The sequence below is a fragment of the Filicampus tigris genome, chromosome 4 (assembly GCF_054856515.1).
Source record: "Filicampus tigris isolate MCC_2025a chromosome 4, RoL_Ftig_1.0, whole genome shotgun sequence".
Classification (NCBI taxonomy): domain Eukaryota; kingdom Metazoa; phylum Chordata; class Actinopteri; order Syngnathiformes; family Syngnathidae; genus Filicampus; species Filicampus tigris.
The window spans coordinates 26,067,034-26,082,584 of record NC_141220.1 but is presented as its reverse complement, the minus strand read 5'-3'; the positions used below and the strand labels follow the sequence as shown (position 1 = coordinate 26,082,584).

Below are 15,551 nucleotides of genomic sequence, written 5' to 3'. Positions count from 1 at the left end.
GGGTCTGTCGTAGAATTCTCCTCTCACCCTCTTAAAAATTTCATTTAAGAGTCCATGATCACATGGCCACACGCGGCAATGAGGTTTTTGTAGATGAATATCAAAATGGCGCGCGTACCTCAGAGGTCAAAGTGATGCCCGGTTGCAAGAAACAAACGCAATGCGAGCCCAAATCGGCCTTCACTTGCACATCACTGAACGAGCAATAACGACGGTGGCTCGGAAGGACCACATAGTCAGACTGTATGCGCCCGCCGACACCGCAGCATAAAACAAGCGCACGCTTTGTTAGTCCGCTATGCGCCAATTGTCTGACGCTGAAAACACAGCTTGTTGTATTGCTGATGCATTGTGTGTGTGTGTGTGTGTGTGTGTGTGCGTGCGTGCGTACGCGTGTGTTTCACAGTCAATAGGAAGTAAATCAGTCCATTGAGATGCCTGATGACATGCTGTCATGTCGTCGGCCGCGTGGGCTCAATATGGCCTTTGTCCCCCTGCCAGGAGGAATGCGGCCGCAAGTGTCTTTGAGGCCTGCGTCCACCATTTTGAGTCCCCCCCCAGACCTCCAAGAACTTAGTCCAAGTGTAATCAGATCGGGTTAATAAAGCCCCCCCCACACACACACACACACAGCACCGGCCAATAACCAGCTCTTAACGACCCTGTTACCACGCGACCATCAGCAAAGTGAGTACTTGATCACTCCACAGCGCTAACAAATCAAATTGCACGGCGCGTAATTGTTGCATTGCAGATTAGGTCGCGTTTCCCGAGTCATGGAGCGTGATTAAGATGTGGGGCGGAGCTAGTAAAGGCCGATCAATAAAAGCAGCCATTGATTGACTTGCAAGTGGCTTTATTCTGGAAACTCCAATTCTCTACGGTCTGTAAACAACAGGAGTTTAGAAGTCGTATAATTTGGAATTGGACTAAGTAGTTAGCACATCTGCATCACAGTTCTGGGGTTGAAAATTTGAATCCGATGGGTTGGTTTCACCCAGATCAAGTTTTTGGGACCCAAAAAGGCATAAAACAAGATTTGGGTGAAAAGATATATTTTATGCACATTTTATGATAATATGTTTACTTAAGTGACACCTCACAGTTCTTTCCTCCTATAAAATACCAACCACAACAATGAAAATGTGCTTTTGATGCCAAAATAATGTATCGACATCAATAATGTATTCCCCAGTCCAACAATATTACATTTGACAAACTTTACAAGCTATTTGCATGCTATTTTGTAGTAGTAGTATTCAGTAGTGTGTGCGGGTGTATGCACATTACATCATCGCTTCTACTTCTAAATGTAAATAATCTCCATCACCCTTTCTCACTTTTTTGACACCCTCTTTGTAGTAGATTGAACGTGACAAACACTTTGATCAACCACAAGCTGCTCGTAACAGTCAAATTTCCAGGTTTGCCTCGTTCACAAGCGTCCAGCATTGTTTTGAGGTCATCCAAAAGAGGCCCAATGTTGCCATTACTGGCCATAGCTAATGTTTTTTTTTTTTTTTGTTTTTTTTACTTTGTCACCTTAACACATTCATTGCCAGACATTATCAGACACTCTTTAACCCTAACAATTGAAAAAAAAATAGAAAAAAAAAATCCAAAATAAATTCCTAGGATTGAATGGCTGGACTGTGAAAAGACAAATTCAATTCATCAATGGCAGCGAATGAGTTAATGGTCAAACCAGAGTCGGCAAAGTCTGTTCTCCACCCATTCCCATAAAAATGCGGAGTTGGTATTATTATGATCAGTACAGTAAATTCAAATTCCAACGTAAACGTGTGTGTACCTGAAGGATGGTGAAGTTCTCCAGGACACTGTTCATCATGTACTTCTCGGGCAGGTGTTTGAGCTTGTGGATGAAGTTGATCATGTATTCGCATAGCGGGGAGCGGTGGATCCGGAACATGTAGCGGCCGTTCTCGAAGCGGCCGTACTCGGTCTGAGCAAGCCAAACAAACAAACCAACATGTCACGCAAATCATCTGCGAGAATATATTTACCAATTTCAAAGGTGACTAGAGAAGGAATACATTTTGCAGTAAAAGAAAAAAAAAAAAAAGGGTGATATATATCCGAGCGTCCGCGCGGTGAAATGTAATGCAATGAGCTGTATTTAATGTAGCATGTAGCGCGCTGGACGTGACAATAAGCATAATTCTCGTGACAAGACAAATCGAATCATGACGCCATTAAGTGTCATCGTGAGGTGGACTGAGGCCTCAACCCAAGGCTGCGTGTGTGTGTGTGTTTATATTGTGTATTACATAATATAATCAGACACAGGTGGGGGCAGGGCCTCCATTGTGTCCACTTAACGGGAAGCATAAGCGTGAGTCATCACGGGATTTTTTTTTTTTTTTTTTTTCCTCAGGTCAACTTGCTGACCGCAGCAGATCAGTGCTTGTTGACAGGAATCCGCCACGGATTCTTACACCACGTGCACTCACTCTCTTTGAATGATTCAAGATTTCTCCGAATAAGAAAGTAAGGAGCAACCTGTAGCGAGTCTCTCCAGAACTTTCTGCCGGATTGAAACCGGAATACACGGGGACAAGGGCCTATTGTCTCCAGTGGAAAGAAACACCCTTTAAGCGCATTAGACCAGCAACTGCAATTTGGCTGCAAACAACGGGATTGAGTTAACTATAACGCTTGCCCATGTAGCATTTTTTTTTTTTTTTTGTTGGCTCTCACTTCGGGATATACTGTAAGAAGCTCAGTCGTGGAATTACACGGGACCCTTGAAACTGAACACAAACCACTCGGGGAGACGGTTTGACCTTCTTTTGTTCTGATTTCAAATGCATTTTCCCCCCAAAAGAAAATAGGGAAATATAACTGATCCATTCCAGGAGTCAAACGTTAGTATGACACAGGTAATGTTTTTAGCACAGTGCGGAAAAAAAAACAAAAAACATATTGACGGAAAACAGTTACCGGTAAAAGTAATGAAATGTGTAGACTCAAATCAAACATTTTTGTAATGTGTTTTTTGATGAGGAAAATAGCACTCTATAAGATTGTACGTTAGAAGAACATACAGTCATAAGTAAGTAGAATTAAAAAATGTAACAATTTGGGCATCATTATTAATTTATTGAAGCTGAGGTGACAGTATGGGGCAGTATCATATATGCAGATACAATCTAAGAGGACTTTCACAACTACTGTAAATGTCCCTTCAAGAATCAGTAATATGTTGGGGTTTTTTTCCACACAAGATTTAAAAAAATAAAATAAAAAAAAAACATTTGCTAGCATTATGCTAAGCAGACTTAAGGCAAAGTTAGGTCATTGTTTTAAATACATATTGTAACGTGCTATTCTCTTTGTTTTATGTTTAGTTGGACAGTAAAGTACTCTTCAACTGGGAGTGGCAATAAACATCTCGAAGCCTCTTTTTTGAAGAATCGCTCACGGTCACCCAAACTACTGTTCGTTTTGAAGTGAATTGATCGAGTTGCCGCCATCCAGCGATTGTATCTCAACTCGTGATGCCTCTTATCAAGTGCGCACGGTCGCACGTTCCGCGATGCGAAGCTCCATGTCCTCTGTGAATGTTTCTACTCAACCAATAAAGCCAACATTGGCGCTAGGCCCTGTTTTTTAACACGCGTTTTCAACAATAGACAGTCCTCGGCAAACTGCCCTTTCGACTTCTCCTTACCTCCACTTTCTCCACCACCTGCTTGCCAAAGGAGCAGACTTTGGTGGACGAGGTGATGATCATGTTCTCAGAGCTCTCGTACTGGCTGGAAACACCGTAGAAGAAGCTGCTGTCGTCCTGCAGGTTCTCACTCAGGTCCGCCTACATGGGGGGAAAACAAAAAACGATTTGAGGCTTTCATTCGGAGGTTTTGTGAGGGAAAAACCCTGACACGCATGTTCCTCTGGATATATGAGGGGAAAAAAAGACGAAAATTTTTTTTTAAAAACACTCCCAACATCTTGCAGAAAGCGTTCCAAGAATAGCACTTACCGGTGACATCCACCGGGTGGCGCGAGTCGGTTTGACAAAGAATCTTAGAGCTCAGTCAAGCTCGGGAGTCAAATTCTCTGCAAAGCCACGAGGCATCCAAAGTGCCGATCCCGGCTGACCTTGGATAAGGCTGCCAAAGCAGCCTCAAGATTCCAAAGATGCTGCGTGTCTCCTTGTGAGTTCCACGTCTTCACAGGTTGGATTAACTGGTAGCAACGCTTCGGACCTCTTGATGGTGCAATTTTGACGATGAAATGCACTTGAGAAACCAACAGATGTGGTCCCGCAGATCCGAACTGATGGGCGTTCATGTTTTAGAGTTCAGTAAATTCAGAGGTGGGCATTGTGCCAGAGTGACGCCCGTTTAGCTGACGATTGACGGGACACTTTTTAAAAAGGACGGACTAAGCACTGACGGGAGTGAATTTTTGTCCGTCAAAGTAATCGTCACTAAACGCGTCCATCAGTGACAGAACTCTCAGTCAATGACATCCATCACCAACGGATGCCCATTTTCCTGAAGGTCTTTTATTTATTTTTTTTTAACGTTGGGTGTACCGACTGACTTAACTGACGTACTGAGCAATTGACGATTACGATTCGATTCGCCTTGAAAAATGACGGACGTGTTCCCAGTCCGCTGACGTATGGCGGAGCAGCAAAATGTTGTAAAAAGCCGACTTCTGGGTAAATTTGAGTGATTAAACAAAAATAATAAACCATACATATATGAAAAACAATGATCACAAAACATTATAAAATACTTTGATTCGTTCTAAAATCATCTCAACCTGATATTAGAACATTCAGTCATCAGTCAAGATGTTGCACCTAAACAATACTTCCTTGACACCAATTACTACTTTCCCATTGGTCAGGGCTTTAAAACACCATCTTGTGGCAACTTGGGCGTTACAGAAAGAGCACCGAAATACACGAATAAGTAAGTTTATAAGCAAATATCTGAGCATTTGGTGCCACGAAAAAAAAAAATCACAAATAGTGAACAGTGAATAGTTGGGACTTGACTGTATGGCGCTTTTCTACCTTCAGCACCATCTCCTCATTGTGTCACCTCTTTCTGACACGGCCAGGAGCAAGTATCTTGCTCAACGCTTTGACATGAACATGGCTACAGGGGAGACGACCGATCGGCCACCTGCGCCAAGCCGTTCCCATTTCACATCTCATATCGGTGCTTAAGATGATATGCAGCTGTAATGGAAGAAAAACGGTCCAAGGCACATGAACCCAAACCAATTGAATGCCAAATGTGTAAACTATAAATGTTCAAAAGGAGCTTTCTTAAGTTCACTTTGAGCCTTAAGTGCATGCAGATGCACCAAATGGCTCATGTCGGAGTTGACGAGCGTAATCCGATTTTGGGCCCGACCGAGGTGCGCTCTCACTTTGACAGCTGGCCCGTTTTTACCCTCGCCGCCACCCCGTCGCCTCCTAATGGGCCATTGAGACACTGCTCAGCCTCCTCATCTCTTCATCGCCCCGTTCGTCTTCATCTGGGCCTCGTGTAATTCTTCTATTTGTCTTCATCCCCGAGGCCCGGCCACCCCTCGCCGAAGCGCCATCGCCCGCCTTACGGCCTGCGAGGGAATTCATCCAATTACAATCAGCGGCATACAATTGGCTGATTAGATCACGCCGGGCCGGCCGGCTGTGCAACAATTTAGCAGAGGCAGCTCAAATCAGATTCCCTGGGCACTTCAAAAGCGTGCGACAATCTGTTAGGACAGAGCTACGGGCGCTAAAGGAAAAGGGGGGGCGGGGGGGGGGAGATCTAGGGGGCGCAGGGCGTCAGGCCAGCCAGTGGCTGACAGGGGCCTTTGCTGCAAATTCAATTTAGAACGCCATAGTTTTGGTGGTGGGTCATCTGCCTGTCACCGTCGCCATGGCAACCTGTACCTCGGCACACACCCTGGGGTCACCGCCTCGTGCCCTGCCTACTCTTTACGAGGGTGAAGAGAAGGTCTTTTTCGATCGCTGGCACGGATACGTTTTTTTTTTTTTTGTTTGTTTTCATTTAAAGACGCTTTGTAAGATCTCTGTTAAGGAATGATGCCCAGAGATTTTCTTTTTTTTTCATTTATACCACGCAAAACCGCTCCATTTTTTTTTTTTTTTTAGCAGTTCAGCATGCAAAGGTGCCCAAAATATCCAACCGTTTGGGTTTCAGCGCGCTTTGGTTGGTATAACGAAAGTCGTACAGCAGGGGTTAAACCAACTAGTCGACGCATCAACTTCACATTTCTGCAATGACGGCTTGAGGCCGATTAATCGGCGATCTCGTGTTTCGGCACCAACACGGACGCATGCGTCGCTGAATTCAATATCGGTGCCTGGAGCTGTAGCTTTGAAAAGTAAAACTGAGATCGTTGGCAAGGCCACTCCCTCAAATATACCAAAAGCACAAGCGCTACGTACGCACTTTTGAAAAGGCATCCGCGAAACGCTAGCTGACCTAAATCGCCATGTCAGCTGTCAGCAAATTCACCAAACGCCCTCCTAAATAATCAACAATGTCATCGATTAGCCCAAGTCGACATCACCTTAGAGTCGACTAAAAAAAAAACAAATAAAAAATAGTTCTCCAATAGTACGGTACAATTTGTTTGTGTTGTCCGTTTCGTCATCGATTAGCCCAAGTCGACATCACCTTAGAGTCGACTAAAAAAAAACAAAAAACAAAATTAGAGTTCTCCAATAGTACGGTACAATTTGTTTGTGTTGTCCGTTTATTGTTTTTTTTTTTTTTTTGGGGCATGACATTTTTTGTTTATTTAACTCAAAGCTTTTTTTTCAGATCTGTTTTACAATGTCGACTTGAGAAAGCCCCCTCTCCACCAAGCAGAGCCATTCAGTTCAGCGCAGTGCTGCTTTTTTTTTTTTTAACATTTCAGCATGTAAAGGGTAAAAAAAAAAAATACCGTGTGTTCAGTTCAGCACACGTTCGTTGGCATACCAGTAGCAGTAGCACGGTATAGTTCCCTAGTGTAGGGTGGAGCAAGGCTGCTCTCTAATTGGTCGAGAGAAATGTCACTCATGTGCAATGAAAGAAGAATGGAATAAAACGGGGAAAAAAAAAAGCGCTTTTTAAAAATGACTGTGACTCACGGCAGAGAGGGAATTTTACGGTATTTGTGTCGCTTGATAATGACAACATTACAGTCTGCTCCACATATATATCTTCTTTATTGAATTCATGACGCAGCGACACAATTTCTCGCTGCTGTAATGTCTACCATCCCAAGGGTGAATACCGATCCCAATTGTCCCGATGGCGAACCAAACTGGAACTTGGTGAAAACGTGGCTTAGGACGAACCCGCCGGGAGGCTACCGAGCCTGCGCTGACTTAATATTTCATTGACTGACTGATCTCTTTCTCTGGTTCACACTACAAGTCTCCATTTCGATCTCCTCACTTTTATTACAGTCTCGCTCCCCCCTTTTTTTTTTCCGATGATATATAGATGACAGGTCTCTTCTTGCCCTCATTCGAATGCCACCCGGGAATCCGACCAGCTGCCCTTCCCCAAAGGCCCGCCTAAGACCACTTCCAAAACGGTGTCACTCACAAATGTCCTTTATCCCGCCGCGATAAATAATGCGGAAGTCCACCATGTGAGAAGGATAACCCCGTATACACAAAAGCCATCTGGCAGGCGCGAAAAGGCGAGGCGGTACTTTCAACTTGACGTTCGCAGTCGCTTGCAATGCAAAGGGCCCTCTGTATATTTTACAATTAGCCTCGACGGCCTCGCTCAATGCATCCGTCCGTTCTTTTCCCAACACGTCTCCTGTTATGGGTCCCCCCCCCCCCCGGTGAGCTGGAGTCTATCCCAGCTGACTTTTGGACAGGTCGCCGCTCAATCACAAAGCACATGCAGACAAAACGAATCCATTGGCACTCACATTAGCACCCGCAGACGAGTTGGAGACTCGAAAAATAAATAGTGCACGCACGTCCCCAGTTCATTTCAAGGCCCTGTGAAGTGAAACTAAACGTGTCTTCTGAATTTGAAACGCCACGGACAAGAGTGTTGTGAGCAAATAGATCCTCGCCAGGACAATGAGGCGCTCTACAGTGGCCATGCCAGGGGACGGTCCAGAGGAAAGACGCATTTTCCTGGATGTAGGTAAAGCTAACTATCTAGCTAACTATCACGCTAGCTAGCTAAAACTGTTTCAATACAGTCTCTTCATATTTGAATACTACATAGTTCTCCGTCTTTGGAGATTTTCCGCAATTATCTTCAAACACGTAATGTCCTGAGAAACAAATCTCTGAATTCACTTTACAAGGTTTTTAATCACTCATTTAGCCACAGTATATCGCCTCTGTCCTGTGAAAAACACTTATGTCCGTTTTTTTTTCAATTTTCTTATTTTTACATCAATGGTGTTTCCGTGTTACAAACATCGCATTGGTGTGACAATTAACTCATTCTCTGCCATTGACATATTTGTCTTTTCGCAGCCGTACCATTCAATCCCGGGAATGTATTCATATTTTTTTTTCTATTTTTTTCAAACTTTAATGTAATAGAGGGTCTGAATATGTCTGGCAGTGAATGAGTTAAAAAAAAAAAATCCCAAATTGGACATACCGGTAAGTGTTTTTTCACAGGACAGCGACGATATGGGGAATGTTTCTTTTTCTTGTTTCTTTCATTTGCTGTTCATTTGAAATGCCGTTGTTGAAAACATTACACTGTATTATCTAATGTTGCACAGTAACAGCCAGGAAAAGCAATCGACGGTTGACAGAGCGGACATGGGGTTGTCGGGCACTTAATGTCCTGCCGCTGATCTCTCAGGTCTTTATCGATATCAAAAATAGGTTTATAAGAAACAAACAAGGTAGGCTGACAAATTGGCTCTCTGAGCACCGTCTCATGGCGTGCCCTCCCCTTCTTGCCATGCTGTGCACATGATAATCTGTTAATTCCTTGTCACTGCAGTGCCTTGAAGCTTGTCTAGGACAGTTTATGGTCACCTGACAATAATAGTTATACACACCCGTAGTACATATTGGTAGCTGAACTGCATCCATCGCTGAATTTATGCAAATCTTCAACGTGGTCTTTAAAGGGGAAGTCAACCCTAATGTATTTTTTTCCAAGAATATGTTCTATGCAGGCCCACTAGTTGAAACGAGGCATTCGGATTAATATTGCGTTTGGGGGAATAGGAGAATTCCACCCGTTTTTAGTCATGTCAGGGGGCGGCCATTTTGCCACTTCTGTCGACTGACGTCACAGTTGCTCAGGGCTCAGTGTAACAATCAATCACAGCTCACCTGTTTTTTGAAGGTGAGCCATGATTGGTAAAAAATGGCCACCTCCTGAGATTGCTAAAAGCGGGTGCGTTTTGCTGCTTAAACTCTTTCAGTGCCAAGGGCACATTTATTTGTCTTTTCACAGTCCAGCCATTCAATCCCAGGAATTTATTTAGATATTTTTCAATATTTTTCAAACGTTAGGGTAAAAGAGGGTTTGAAAATGTCTGGCACTGAATGAGTTAACTCATATTCCACAAACACAATATTAATCACAATGCCTTGTTTCAACTAGCGGGCCTGCATAGAAAATATTCAGGAAAAAAAAAACGCTGTGGTTGACTTCCTCGTTAAGTACACAATTCGACTTAAAGCAAAGTGTTATGTTTTAGAGGCCGTTACGTGGACGACGTGACTTCACGACTTTACAATTCCGAAAAGTCTCATCCGTCATCTGTCTTAAGTTGACTTCGGACATCACGCTTTGCTCTCCGGCGGTTCTATCATACGAGTGTGTTTTGGGGTGGAGCAGCTCTATAAATAAGTACGTCGGGAGGAGGGGGCGGCAAAAGTGTCGGACTCGGTGTAATCGCGCAGGGACAGGTGCCCGGGCTCACATTTCCTCTGGTGAAGTTCAGAGCTGCCAGTCTCCCAAAGGCTGCCGTCACACACTCAACATCCTCGTGGGAGGGGCCGGGGGGTGGGGGGGGGGGGTGGTGGGGATACTGTACACATGTTGCAGAAGCGAGCTCTGCATCGATGCCACTTTTTTATTTTTGGGGTGGGGGTGCGTGTGGTCCTGAGTATTGTGCTAAGTGTCTGAATTGTCCTTCGTGTCCTTTTGACTGCAATACGTAAGCTCCCGCAACACAGTTAACACGGCAGGACCATTAACAGACAACAGGTGCAAGAAAACATTAACAGGAGTACGCATTGTACTTCACCCTCATGACTTTGGGAGGAGCCGTCGGCTCTGATGATGTCTCCAATTTACCAGAACGGATTAACTACACCATTTGAACTCTTTTGCACTGGCTACGTTCACGCGGACAACATTTCTTTAATCCGATCGGAGTTCGGTTTAAAATTATGATCGGATGCACTGTTCGTGGACTCTATAAAATATTGATCCAATTAGGATTCGCGTGTTCGTGCCTCACACTTTCGAGGGGAGCAAATTGTTTTAACAGGCGCGGATTGAGCAAATATACCGGAAGTAGTAGCAGAAGAAGATGCCGTAGTGACGTTCCGTGTCAACGAAACATCGCTACATTCATTTCCTCTTTAAACGTTAGCGTTACCGCACATATTTTTCCCACTATGTCGATCGAGTTAACACTTCTTAGTGGAGCTGCGGATGTACCACTTCAGTTTTGCGCCCTCCGCTCACTCTGCTTTCTACAATTCTTCCCGGAATAACAGAAACGCGTAGCCCGACGTCACAGACGAGCGCGGTAAAGACGGTTTGTTCCGAAACTTCAGAATAAGTGTTTTCATGCGTATTATCAATGGACATAAACCACCCCTCTCGTTCCGAATGAAATCCGGATCGGAATGGGCTTGATCGCATCAGCATAGTGTGTCCGTGAAGCCTTTTTATTCCGATCAGGCTTTCAATCCGAAATAAATGTCTCCATGTAAACGTAGCTACATGATCGCAAATCGAAAGTTGTTTTACCCAGAATTTGACGAGGAAGAACGCATTGTGCGGCCCCTTGTCAAACAGCTCCTTCAAGCCTCCTTTCTTCTCGGGGAACTTGTCGTAGATCTGCCTGACGTCCACCGACTCCAGGTAGGGGTCGCTGTAGCTGGGGTTGGACTGACCAATGTGCACGAATAGATGTTTGTTGAACTGGGGAGACAAAAAAAAAAAGTGAGTTATTCATGTTAAGTTACAATTCCTTCACTGATGTTCCAAATCAAATCAACTTGATAGAGTCCAGAGTTCTAGAGTCCACTGATGATGTTCAAGAAAGGAATTGCATGGCTGCGTGTGGTAAAAGCATACATCCTCTCAATGTTTATGAAAGTAAGTCAAGACGTTTGCGCATCCGGTGTGATACCTTTACTCATCTGCACAGTACCAGAATCGCAGACATGCAACGGGAAAAACCTTCAGGAAGGAATTAATTGAGACCGTAAAACCAGTAATAATAATAATATATTTATCCAAACATCTTCTACGGCACTTTAGCAATTAGCATCCTGGGTGAGCACCGGCTCTCTCTGAGAAAAAGCAGTACAGAAAATGTGGGGACGGACAACTGATATCGAAAAGATAAGACATCAGTTTAATACCATTACAATCATTTTACAAAAAAAAAATCTTTTTCTTAAAAGAAAATCTGTCCTTTGTCCACAATCTCAAACACTATTTCGAAAAAAATAAAAAAATCTTCTCTAAAAATGTTGACCTTTTTTCTCCCCCGTATTATGACTTTTCTTTCTGGGAATTGAGAAGGCTGAAATCCAAAGAATAAACTACAATGGGGAATAATAAAAAACAATTCTGTTGAGTTAGATTTTTTTTTTTTTAAGATGATTCAAACCAAAAGTGGCATGCTGATTCCAAAAGTGCATTCCGTTTTTTTTCTAGCACGTCAAGTTTTTTTCTTCACAGTTTACCAGATGAGCCAAATGATTTCCTGTGGATTTGCCAATTCATCACGACTGGACTCATCTACAGCTATGCGGCAACTTGTTTGTGCGGTCACAATTGAGAGTGGTGAGAGGTGTGTGCAGCTCCCAATAGGTCAGTACTATCAGCAACCGCAAACAGAAAGCTAGCATAGCATAGTGTTTGTCTCTTACCGTTGCAAGCGTGGTCATACCGTTGTAACTTCTGTTTTGTTTTATGCTGTTTAGTTACTTTTCACAGCTTGTAACTATTCCTTCTTAATGTTTTATTCACGTTCAAGCACATTTAAGAAAACATGGATCGCACGGCTCAAAAATTGGACGTGATAAAGAAAAACTGAGATCACTTTTGGATTTTGCACCTAAAAAAATGTGTTTAAAAACAGCTGTCAGACCTCACTCAACAAAAATTGTATTGCCCAGTGTTATTTTGCACCGATCAAGGAAGAACTTATAAAGACTTTTGCGTGGAAACATTAACGTTAGTCCACTTACAGTCTCTGGGTCCTGAGGTTGCTCCAGGAAGGCGGAGAACTCCAGCATTCGCAACTTGGAGCTGGCGATACACCTTCCCTGCCAAGGGGGGGCACCAGGTGACATGGACAGCCCCGCAGTGCTTTCATAACCTGGCAAGTGGGGTGGTGCTTGTCAGTTTGAGTGCAAAAACACGCAAAGATCAACGCAGTGTCTTTATCCTCATCACATTCTCGTATCATTTGGCCTGCGCCATGGCGCTCTGTCAACGCGGCAGGAGTGAGGGAGGGAGAGAGAGAGAGAGAGAGAGAGAGAGAGAGAGAGAGCGCACCCACCTGTTATGGGGGCCGGGCCGGACGCTTGCATGGCGTAACTCTGTTGGGAGAAGGGCTTAATGCTGAGGGTGGGGAGGGAAAGAGAGAGGCATGTTAGGAACCATCGCTGCCTTGTGACCCCATCTCATATACTAATTGGAGCGCCTGACCTCTAAAGGCGCAAGGGGGCACGGCGGCATGCCTGACGTCTGACAGCTGACTTTATCATTTACACGGACACGCTCTAATTTGTCCACCCCAACCGAAATGCATCCGATGCGCATTCGGCGGATCGGATGAGACGCGAACGATACGGTCGTGAACGCGGCGAGCGGCTCACTCACTCTTCGTGGCCTCCTGGCTGTCCTGGAAGGGCCCCGTGCCAAAACTGGAATAAATGGACACAAGAGCGAGATTAGCGCCATTAAACAAGGCTTGCCACATGTTGGGATCATAACATAATCCAAATATAACTGTGAACAGTGTGAAAACTACAAAAAAAACACAAGTGGGGGAGGGGGGATAGGGCGAAACAGCTTTTCCTAGTTGCGTTGAATGTTATGACCAACGTGAACAAGATCAACTTCTTTAAAAGAGGGACTAAACGCTTATCGACTCCTTTTTGAGTGACTCACCCCACCGGTCGTGGGGTAAGCCGGCCTGGAGAGCCCCTGGAGCGCCATTTTGTTCTGGAAGGCCGTGGGCGAGATGATCTGGGCCGAGGACATGGTGGCCATGCTCTGTAGCGCCTTGTCTTTGGCCGCCTGGTCCTATAGGAGGAGGACAGAGAGGGGGACACAGTAACGCAAACGGGGTGTGCTCATAGCCCCCCCCCCCCCCCCGCTTGGCAGGTAACCCAAGCGGAGCTCCTAAAGTGGAGCGGCAGGGCCTGAGGCCAGCTTGGAGCACAGATAAGCGAAGATAAGGTGATATTCCAGTCAAGAGTTTGGTTTATTGCTTTGGCGGGGCGATGACAAGCAGCTTTTCTGCTAGAGGACAAATCAGGTCAGAAAGGCGAGGTGATCGCCAGCGTCGAAAAAAAAAAAAAAACGGCAAAGCGCGAATGCCACCAAAAAGAGAAAAAAACCAACATAGTCAGCTGCTCGTCAACTGTCTGTCCTGCGCTTTGCGGCAACGTGATACGCCTGCGTCTAAATCCACAGTGGTTTTCCCGAAAGCGCGGCGGACTTTGACGGCAAGGCCGCCCGGCGCATTCTTCATGCCGGGGCTGGATGACACAAGGGCATCGCTGAAATATGGGAGTGGGGGGCTGTCAGTGGGCTGGATCTCAGTTACAGCAAAGTAGCATTTAAAAAGCGTCCCTTCATCATGCAGGCCAGGGGAACCGTGTGACTGCTGCAAGGGCACAGCCAGCTGAAGTCTCACTGCCGGCTGCTAACGCGGCAATGTGAGGAAGAAATGCAAACTGAGAAAGGACTGGAGGGAGTGGGATGACACTGGAACACTTTTGAGGGTTTATACCTTTAGGGGAAAATCACACGGGGATTCATTTGGTCCCTGACAATTGCGTTTTGTTTGGCGCGCTCATAAATTTGTGCATAGTAAAGCCTCTGGGCTTCTTGAAATAAGTTTCCTGAAACATCACATTGAAAAACGTCAATTAGAGGTTGTAATTTAAATTGGACAATTGGAATGTGAGTACATGACATTCTCCATTAGGACTAAAAACAATCCCCCGTTTCGCTAGCAAGTGCAGGACAAAATATTGCAGTGGTGATATGAGTGACTCGATTTTTCGAAGTTTTTGGAGATTAAGTGCCACTCTTGGGCCGATTTTTTTTTTTTGCTTTGACTTGCGAATAAAAATGTGAATTACCAAGGGCAATAAATTCAGCTGAACAATCATGAAAAAAGCCTCAAGCTGTTTTTTTTTTTTTTTTTTACCCCTCCTAGTTAGTTTTCTGTCAAACTGAACATAAAGACAAAAAAAATTATACCTAGATTGTGTTTTTCAAACAATCACATTGCTTTGCCTTAATAAAGGTCGCTTAGCTTACAGACATTGCAAAACACCGTAAACAGGCTAACAAATATAATCAGTGTTGCGAATCGCAATGTTACATCCTTTTCGAGCAACGGATATTTGAAAACAAACGGTGGGGCAAAACATGTATACAAACAAGATAACAATACTCACATGCCAACTGTATGTTCTATGTACTTTGCAAGAATGACTAATGTTACTGCAACTTACCGAGTCAGTTGTAATACTCTTAGTGTGTGTATGTCTGTGCTACACTGCCCTCAGGTAGCCAACACGTGTACAACGGAAGAAGCAGCACAATATCCATTAAATTGAAGCAAAATATGTGACAAAAAAAATTTCATTATTTACATTCTATTTAATTATGCAATTACTGTATGTTTTTGTAAAGTATAATCTTACAGAGTTCCATTTTTTTAATTAAAAAAAAAATTCACATTTTTTCTGGGGGGGGGGGGGGTTCCTGGGAGAGACGGTAACAGATTAATGGCATTTCCATTCATTTCAGTTGGGAAGCATGGTGACAAATTAAACTTTCATCCCAAGGCACCACTGCATTCTACAACATCTCGCCACTTGCCATTTAAAAAGAAATCATAAAAAAGGAAGAAAAAAAAGGTTGACTCACGTAGCGTACCTTCAGCTTCACCTGGATCTCACGGGCCTTCCGTCGTGCTAGGACCTGGATGTGACTGGACACCTGGAGGACGCGCAAAAAAAAAAAAAAAGTTGGGTATTCTGTTAACTGTATCCATTATTTACCTGATGGAGAATATAATAATAAATGTGTCAAATGCAAACAAGCAGCTAATTAAAATCAAAC

The 15,551-nt window shown here is 44.2% G+C and overlaps 1 protein-coding gene across 8 annotated transcripts in view; it reads right to left on the bottom strand.

The window, feature by feature from the left end:
• Nucleotides 1–15,551, bottom strand: part of tead4 (TEA domain transcription factor 4) — a 37,504-nt gene that overhangs the window by 2,358 nt on the left and 19,595 nt on the right. For 5 of the 8 annotated variants that reach the window (XM_086027115.1, XM_086027117.1, XM_086027118.1 and 2 more), the window contains 8 exons: nucleotides 15,357–15,428; nucleotides 13,359–13,493; nucleotides 13,068–13,111; nucleotides 12,745–12,806; nucleotides 12,431–12,561; nucleotides 10,977–11,150; nucleotides 3,692–3,832; nucleotides 1,811–1,963 (listed from right to left, as the gene is read on the bottom strand). In XM_086027115.1, coding sequence (XP_085883241.1) covers nucleotides 1,811–1,963; nucleotides 3,692–3,832; nucleotides 10,977–11,150; nucleotides 12,431–12,561; nucleotides 12,745–12,806; nucleotides 13,068–13,111; nucleotides 13,359–13,493; nucleotides 15,357–15,428 — 912 coding nt within the window. The remainder of the gene's footprint in view (nucleotides 1–1,810; nucleotides 1,964–3,691; nucleotides 3,833–10,976; nucleotides 11,151–12,430; nucleotides 12,562–12,744; nucleotides 12,807–13,067; nucleotides 13,112–13,358; nucleotides 13,494–15,356; nucleotides 15,429–15,551) is intronic. The other 3 variants (XM_086027116.1, XM_086027119.1, XM_086027114.1) reach the window with 1 other exon arrangement.